The 8,966-nt window shown below is 47.7% G+C and overlaps 1 protein-coding gene across 1 annotated transcript; it reads right to left on the bottom strand.

Moving 5' to 3' along the window:
* Window positions 1-1,929: 1,929 nt before the first annotated feature.
* Window positions 1,930-8,525, bottom strand: ING2 (inhibitor of growth family member 2). Its single transcript, XM_069573181.1, has 2 exons — window positions 7,157-8,525; window positions 1,930-2,748 (listed from the first exon to the last, which is right to left on the bottom strand). Exons 1-2 carry the CDS (start codon window positions 7,335-7,337, stop codon window positions 2,078-2,080), a joined length of 852 nt encoding a protein of 283 aa, XP_069429282.1. The 5' UTR covers window positions 7,338-8,525; the 3' UTR covers window positions 1,930-2,077.
* Between the last annotated feature and the right edge of the window lie 441 nt (window positions 8,526-8,966).

Genomic DNA, 8,966 nt, shown 5'->3' with positions numbered 1-8,966 from the left:
GTCACACCTGCAAGTTTGGGGGGGCTTTGCACATACTGATATTTTCAACAGTGTCAGGTAGGCAGCTCTATCCTGGTCACAAGGACATAATCACTAAGACAAAATGCTGTGTCTCACGAGAGAAAAGAATTTCTCCACAATTCAGTATTTCTTGCTCAACATAATCAACTGTAGTCATCAATCAATCAAAATATCCTTGGGACAGAAGCTAATCAACTATTGTGTGTTTACCCGCCTCTAGCCTCACCTTGGGGGTTGCACAGAGTCGGACACGACTGACGTGACTTAGCAGCAGCAGCAAGCTCACCTTTGAACTGTCCTCATATCTCAGAATGAAGGACAAAATTAGTGAAAAACAAGTCCTTTGATTATTTAAATCTCTGAGTGTTAGTTGCTCAACAGTGTCTGACTCTTTGTGACCCCATGGACTGTAGCCCACCAGGCTCCTCTGTGAATGGGATTTTCTTGGGATTTTCAAGGCAAGAATACTGGAGTAGGTTGCCATTTCCCTCCTCCAGGGAATCTTTCCGACCCAGGGATCAAACCTGAGTCTCCTATATTGCAGGCGGATTCTTTACCTTCCGAGCCACCAGGGAAGCCCATTACTACAACAGAAAATACTCAATAGATTTCAAAAGAACCATAGATACACTTAAGTCAACTGCATACTATAGATGAGCAGCCTAATACCCAGATGAGCTGAAACGTTATGCCTAAAAGTCACACAGGAGAACTAGAAGAGAAAAAAACTTTTTTCTTTTTTTTTTCTTTTTTCCAAACAAGCAAACAGGATTTTTCACGTTAATCAAAAAGAATCCAGATCATCAGATTAGGAAGAAATAAGGACTAAAAAGTATGTTACATATAGATTTAAGGACTAGTCAATCTACTGTCCCCACCCCTGAAAAACCAAAAATTTTCCCAATATATGGATATGTATCCATCAAGATGCTTATCCTTAAAATATTAATCTTGGAAAATTCAATTTACAAATACATTATTAATTGCATTGTTATAATGAAATTAGTTCATTAAACATGAAGACACCAAATAGCACCAATACCAGAAAGTTAAGAAAGTAAATACACTATTACTTAAAATAATATATAATTTCTGATTGGGACAGAAACGAACTACAGCCACTAGCAAAACTACTTAAACTACTGTTTGACATAAAGGCAATATTTAAAGACTAGTATACACTTTCTTCCTGCTGATAGGCCCGTAACCAGGCATCCTAGCTGTGGGTCAACATGAAAAATAGTTAACAAAGATGATTTTTTAAAATTGCTCAAGCGCCTCGAACCATGATACTGCATAACCCAAATTTTGCCAATATAAGCCCATGGCAGCATTTTTGGTATTCTAATTGCTCCTACCTGCCTCAATTAAAACAAAACAACTCCCTTATGGAGCACTAGACCGAATGTAGCTGTGAAGCAGCAGCAAGGTATTTATAAATGGGCTACTGACGGTGTATCAAAACGCTACTATGGAAAATACAGCAGCAAATACTCTGATAAGAGCACATTATTCCACATGGAATCCCAAATTCTTATCTCTAGTTCCTTAAATTCTTGGAAGACTAGAGATCAACAAGTGTATGTGTAAATGGGGCCAGGGAGAAAGAAGCTCTGAACCGTATAGTGTTCACATTTTAAATTAACGAAGATAACCTGAAGGCTTACAGAGAACTCTCAACTGTATCTAAACTTTTTTAAGCACACAGAACTAAAATCCTAGCAAAACTTTGGTGTTTCCCCCCAAATTAGCATTGCAGTTTCAGTGAAGATGAAACAGGCATGGTGTGTGAAGTTTTTATCATGTTCAAGCCACCCTTCTCTAGTCCCTGCTCCTTTCATCAGGCAATCTGAAGACTACCTGGTTTAAAATATTTGGTAATTCAGTGCAGAAAATTAAGGTCACAGACAAAGTACAACAACTTTTAATACACCATTAATACTAATGATTAAAAATTATTGCATAGTCTTATGCATTTACCCTAAAACATTTTCTGAAAGTAGATTCTGAAAGAATTATATAAAAGACAACCCTTTAAAATGTGGATGGCCTTTAACTACCTCGATCTTCTTTCCTTCTTTGTCTTTTCAGTACTTTTGTCCATCGTTTTCTCATTATCTCCCCTGCACTTTGGGCAATACCATTTCCCCTTTGGTTTATAGGTAAGTGAAACACACGAAAAGTGAAACCATTCGATTGGACACTGTTCATTGTCACATCCGATCATTTCCCCGTAAGACACTTGGTTACATAAACAGTATGTAGGTTCGTTGGGATCTATTGCAAACTCGACGGGGGAAGCTTCTCTTTCCTGCTTGGCCTTGGAGCGTTTCTTTTTCTTGGCGGACTTGGATTTCTTTTCTTTGGGAGGCTGATCGTCACAGTCCTCGATCCCGTTCGTCATGTGACACAGGTCGCGGCTTTCACTGGTCCGCTGGCGGCGGGGCCTTCTGGAAGACCGTTCCGGTTGGCTGGAGTCCATCTTCGCTTTATCCGCAGCTCGATCACTTTCGGCCGGATCTTGAAAACACTGGGAGTGCAGCTCCATTTGCCTGGCCCGGTTTTCCACCAATTCGAGCATCTGTGTGACAATTTGAATTTTTTCATCTCCCAGTTCTTGACTATTGATTAATGCCCTCTGGAGATGCTGCTGGAGGCGTTTTTTCTGGTTCGAATCATCTTCTTTCTTATATTTTTCATAGACATCATCAATTTCCTTTAATGTTTCTAAAAAAGAAAAGAAAAAATCAGAAAAAAAAAAGAAAATGCTTGCTGGCACATATAACATTTTTCAAGTTAGTTATTTTTCCCAGAACTGGTACAGTAAGAAAGAACTCAAAAAAAAAAAAAAAAAAAAAAAAAACCTCAACCATAAAACCACATTCCTGCATAGTATGAATACATTAAAAACATTTTATTGTCCTTACCAAGACCACACATTATCCAACATGAAAGTACTTTTATAAATAAGCTAATAAAAAGAATGAGCCCTCCCTAGTACTCATTAATCTACATTAGAAAGAACAAAAGATGTGTGGCTAATTAAAAATAAGTCTTTCACCAGGACTAGGCTAGATTACTGTCCAGCTACGTTTACAGGATTTAGGGTCCAATCCATGACTTGCTACATGGCCCCAGAGGGCACTCTCTACCTTGACTTTCATATCATCCCCTAGACATTAAGCAAAGCAGACACAAGTAACTCTTAGCTTTCCATGATATTAGCTTGAATGGCTCTTTTATTGCATCACATGGGAGACTCTGAAAATCAGACTATTTCCAGAACAGGTTTAGGTTCAGGTTCTGGCATCAACTGACTAAGCTACTAACAAAATTATAGTTAAGTCAGCAATGGGTCACTGTGCTTTTGTAGATAACTCAGCATTTGGTCCTCAGTTTTTTGATCTGCTGATTTAGGTACTTTTAGAGAATGTGGAACACACTTAAATCAACTAAAAATGGCCTAGTCATTAGAAGACATACAAAAATCTGAAAATATAGTTCCAGATGTCACCAAAATTTACATAAATGTCTTATTCAAATCTGTCCTCTTTCTTGTCCTTATGAGATACAATGCTAACTGAAAGAGTTCTTAGAAAAGGTGCAGAAACAAAAATTAACTTGGAGTTCATCACACCACATGTCATATCACTGCTTAATCTTCTAATATCATTACTCTAATGACAAGAACAAAAATGTTAGATGAGTAACATACATTGGGGGTCTGCAAGTAAGGTAACACAGAGCATGTATTCAATACAACTTATGAAATAGAACCTCCTTGGAAACTGTAGGTACTCACACAAAGGACAACTATTTACTGGACACTGTGCCCCACATGTCTGAGGATACTCACACCCGCACAGCGTATTTTTAAATAATGTTCACATCTTACTCATTTTCCCAGCTAGATATGTACGTGGATTTCTTTAGAATTCAACTTTCTTCCAGGAAAAATAACTTATATATTTTCCCCTCAGACACACAAAAATTGAAGTTTAAAAAATAAAGGCAAGCCTTATCCAATAATCAGGAATTAGAAGCTAATTATAGCAACACAGATACTATTATGAGGTAAAAATTCACGTTTTCAAGACACCTTAGTTACACAGTGACAGAAGAAAGGCCACTAACACTCAGAGTCCCTTTCATGCAACCTTCTCATGATCACAATCCCGTGAGCAAGCCACCACTTCTGCATGTGAAGACACTAAAGCTCAACAGGTAGCCTAGACTTTGCACTGCGCCATATCCGTCAATTTGGCTCTGCCCTTTAAGCACATTCTACACACCTGCATGGCACTGGATAGGCACTGGATATTAAATTTGAAAATTTAGCTCAAAGGTGTAAATAACCTTTGATTATGAGGGAAATTATGAACAAGAATACTGGAACAAAAATTGAGGTTCTCTAAAAACAATACTCCCTAATAAATTGGGCTTCTCTGATAGCTCAGATGGTAAAGATTCTGCCTGCAATGCAGGAGACCGGGGTTCAATCCCTGGGTCAGGAAGAGCCCCTGGAGAAGGAAATGGCAACCCACTCCAGTATTCTTGCCTGGAGAATTCCATGGACACAGGAAACTGACAGGCTACAGTCCTTGACATCGCAAAGGGTCAGACACCACTGAGTGACTAACACACACATAATAAAGACTTCATTCAATTATGCAATTGTTTTCTTCATTCCTCTCTCTTTAAAAGTTTTTAAGTCTACTTTTAGGGTTCTTCAGTAATTTCTGAAAATGTATAAAATAGGTAGGAAAGAAACTTGACTGTCTAAATAATTTATATCACTATTACTGTAAATATTAAATAAAAAAGCAGAAAATACTTAAGAACTAGAAAAGAAATTAAAGACATGAAAACCAAAAACACACAAGTATACAAAGCTAACAGAAAACTGAAAGTTAAGCTTAGGAAGCATGCTCATAGAGTAACAACTAGATCACTGTTTTTGTATTACTTTTGAAATGAACTATAGTCTTAAGGGAGCTACAACTTTTTATAATCTCTCAGTCTTTCAAGGCCCAATAATGTTTCTCATGTTGTCAAATCTACTTCTGTCAATTCTAGATGGTCAAGACTGCATAGTTCCTGGAACAAATTATGGCTGGCCAATTCAAATTAAAGTATCTTAACTTTTGTGAACTCAAACAGGTCTTTAAAGAAATGTAAAAGCATGCAAGTTTTACAAACTTCAGAGTTATCATTTGAAAAACTAAAAAGGTTCCACATGCAACTCTTAAGCACACATGTAATATTTTTAGGTTACAATTCAGGTATGTGCTTCCACGTCTATAGAAAACACCTTTGGAGAGCATTAAAAAAAAAAAAAAAGATTTAAATACTTTAAAAACGACCATGTCACCTGAAGAAGCCCTGCTGTGGAGTCAAACATTCCCCACTTAATTGGACAAGTTACTTAAACTTCTTGTAAATTTAAATTTGTCTGCAAAATGAATTTTTACTTCATTGAGCTGTGAAGATTAAATGGGATAATGTTCTGAACGCAGTGCAGCAACTGACAACCAGTAATCTGTATTAATCACTCCCCCGACCCCAACAAAGACCAGTCCTGTCAATATGGATTCAAAAGGCAGAAATAAACTGCCTTTAAACTGTTTTTTAATAGGTTAAAAAACAAGACACAGAGACAACTAAATATTCTATCAGGCTGCAGGCCCCAAAATACCACCCCAGAAATGCGTTAAGACACTAAATTGTAGGATTTGCGACGGGTCAAAAAACTGAGAATGGGTCCAAGAAGTTATCTTTTTAAAGTTCAGAGGGCTGATTCCACATCAGGTCCAAGGTCTGTTGCTTGATTCGGGACTATTAACCGCAAACGGTTCCCCATTTAAGTTAACTCCTCCCCTTGCAGTTGCAGGCGAAAAGGGTCACCAATGATAAATAACAAATAACACGCTCCGTAATAAAGGTCGATTCTCTGTCCTAGCGGTCTGGGTCTGACCACAAAGGGCGGCTTTTGCCACAGCATTTAAACTCGGCGGAGGAGGGACCCAGGGGTTGAGGGACGCCAGGCGGTTGCCCAGTCAACCAGCTCACACCCTTCGGGGACCCGGAAGTGACGCAGGGCCCGGAACCTACGCGGTGCCGGGATCGGCGACGGTCCCCGAAGCTGACTGTTTCTCTGTCGTGATTTGAGTGACTGGGGGGGGGAAAGTAGAAAATTCACAGACAAACGTGTCCCGAATCCCAACGTTGACTGCGCCGAGGGCGAGCTTACGTCCTGCACTGCCGCCCGAGCCTTCCCGCGACCAGCCATTTCCCGGACGGGCGGGAGCGCGCGCGCCCGTGCCCCGCCCACACCCTACGTCACCTCTGCAAGCCCCGCCCCCAGGCGGGGGGGGTAGGGAGCCTGCTCACCCCACACTCAGACACTCACATACACACACCCCTCGGCTCCCCCGCGGGGAGCCCCTAGCCTTTCAACCATTCGGCTGTAGCAGCCGGGAAAGGCTGCGGCCCGGAACTTTCCCTGGGGTGGGAGACTGGGGAAGACTCGATTCCCGAGCCCAGAGCCCCGGAGCGCCGGGGGAGGGACCTCCCCAGAGGCCACCTTCGCAGTCCGCCCTCGCCCCCTCCCCCCTAGCACGTTCCAGTGCATCTGCGCTCAGGGGGTGGGGGCCTGAGGCGGGCTGGGCTGAAGGAAGCCCGGCCCTGTGGGCCTGCGGGAGTCCGGCCGCGGCCGGACGCTCACTCCCCACGGCAAGCCCCCCCTCCACCGCCCTGCTGCACGCTCCCCGAGCCGGGGCGCCGAGGGGTCTGCGGTACACGGCGGGCGAACACCCGGAACAAATGAGCTTGCTGCTTAAAAATGGCTGATTTCGTCTTCACAGCGGCTGCAGTCGCTGGGTCTGCAGCGGGGGCTGACGAGCGGCCACCTCTCCCTTCCACCCTCAAGACCCCCCCCAAGAAGTCCGCAGCGGGGGAAGGGGGAGGGCCGCGAACCCCACCTGCGGGGGCCCGCTGCCCCGGGTCCCACACACCAGACCCCACACACACACTGTGTACACTCGGGGTGAGCTGGAAAAGTGGCACTTTCCCTGGGGCAGGCTCCGAGCGACCGTGCCCGGGCCCCGAGTCGGGTGGGAGGACCCGCGGTCCCTACCTTGATATTTGTTGTCCAGCTCCCGCAGCACGGACACGTTCCTCTGCATGTCGTGGGGCAGCGACTCCACACACTCGAGGTAGTCCTGCACGTAGCAGGTGAGGAGCCGGCTCCGCTCGCCGGTCAGGAGCGCGGCCGACGAGTAGAGTTGCTGCTGCTGCTGCTGCTGCTGCCCTAACATCCTGCCGCTGCTGCCGCTGCCGCTGCCGCCGCCGCCGCCGCCGCCTCCTCCGCATCCAGCAGCCACACATGCAACAGCCACGGCCGCCGCGGCTCCTCGGCTCGGCAGCCCGGCGCCGCGGGGACACCGGCCGCCGCTCGGGAGGGCACTGCCGAGTCCCCCAATCTCCGGTCCCTCCCCCCCGCAAAGAAGCCCTCACTCCCCGCCCCCGCCGTAACAAGCCCAGGGGCGGGGCGAGATCGCGGCACCCTCCTTCCCCCCTCCCTTTCCAGGACTAGAGCAGCGGGGACCCCCCCCACCCCCGACCTCCCCTAGCGGAGCTGGCGCCGGGGTCCCGAGCGTTGACACTTCCGGTCCCCCCGGGAGGCCCCAGATGCTACCAGTGCCGCCCCGTAACTCGGATCCCCATGACAAGCCTCTCGCTGCCCGCTTTTCCCCCAATCACCCTCCCGCGCCTGCCGGAGAGTCTCTCGCTGGGCTGCCCCCGCCCCTCCGGCTGCGGCCGCCTCTGCGCCTGCGCAGGGCTCCCTCCTGAGGAGGCCCGGGGGCCCGCCCCTACCGCCCTACCGCAGGGTTCGCATTCTCCCGCCTTCCCTCCGCCACCCGGGCGATTGGTCTGTCAACTCTCGGCCCGGGCGGGGGGAGGGTGCGGAGGGCGGCCAAACGGCAGGCTGCGCCCCGCCTCCTCTTAAAGGGGCAGCGCGGCCCGGCCCGCCTCTCCGCTATGTGTCTGAATGGGACTGAAGCGCGAAGGAAGGCGACTGCCTTCCTTCCGCCCTTCCCTCACGGAGGGGGAAGCTGGGTCCCGCTCTCTCGGCCCGGTGTTACCGACTTTCCGCCCCGCCCCGCGCCCATCAGGTGGGGGCCTAGCGCTGCCCCTGGAGAGCCTCAGAAAGCGGCAGCGGGCGGCCGCTTCCCGCCGCGACCCTGAGGGAGGCCTGCGGGGACGACGCGGCGGGCGCGGCTCTCGGGCATGCGCGGCGGCGGTGGCGGTGTGCCCGCCGGGCCGGCGTCGCGCTCGGGCCCCGTCCTCCTCCCGCCGCGGCCTTCAGGCTCCCGGCGCACAGGGGGCCGATCGCGGAGGTAGTCGGTGGCGCCCCCGCTGCCCCCTGCGTCTCTTTCTGCCTTGGGCCGCCCGCCTTTGGGATCTTCCCTCTCGGCTTAGGCCAGCGCCCGCCCTTCCGCCCTTGCGGGGGGTCTCCCGCTGCCCCAGGACCTGCAGGTTTGGTCCGCCCTCCGACTTTTGTAGACTCGCGTTTATTTTAGGCAGACTCTGCCCTGTACCTGTTTGTCCAACAGACAACGTTTTTTTAAAAAAAAAAAAACAAAACATGTTTTACCCCCGGGGATCAGAACGTTTAAACTTGAAACATTGGCGGTGACGGCTTCCTGACGGCGATAGGGGCACGGTCAGTTAACATCTTCGACCTAAAACAAAACCACTGTGGGCCCGGCTTGAAGGGATGATGGAGACGCCAGGATAAACCTAAAGAGGAGTCAGGCACTTACCCTCGTCTTACGTGATCGGCTATCACGGCGTAAATTTCTGTCTGGTGTTAAATAAAATGCCCAGCAGAGGAGTTGATTTGAATTCCATATTGACTCGGTGTATATAACAGCGTGTATTTT

Source organism: Ovis canadensis, chromosome 26, assembly GCF_042477335.2.
Source record: "Ovis canadensis isolate MfBH-ARS-UI-01 breed Bighorn chromosome 26, ARS-UI_OviCan_v2, whole genome shotgun sequence".
In the NCBI taxonomy this organism is placed as follows: domain Eukaryota; kingdom Metazoa; phylum Chordata; class Mammalia; order Artiodactyla; family Bovidae; genus Ovis; species Ovis canadensis.
Note: the sequence above shows the minus strand (reverse complement) of the source record. Positions and strands in the feature narration are given on the sequence as shown.

What these genes read in the sequence shown, in the direction of transcription:
- ING2 (XM_069573181.1), bottom strand. Translation starts at nt 7,337, where the DNA reads ATGTTAGGGCAGCAGCAGCAGCAGCAGCAGCAACTCTACTCGTCGGCC. An exon ending in GCTGGACAACAAATATCAAG is followed by an intron (nt 2,749 to 7,156) that starts GTAGGGACCGCG and finishes TTTCTTTTTTAG; the next exon opens with AAACATTAAAGGAAATTGAT.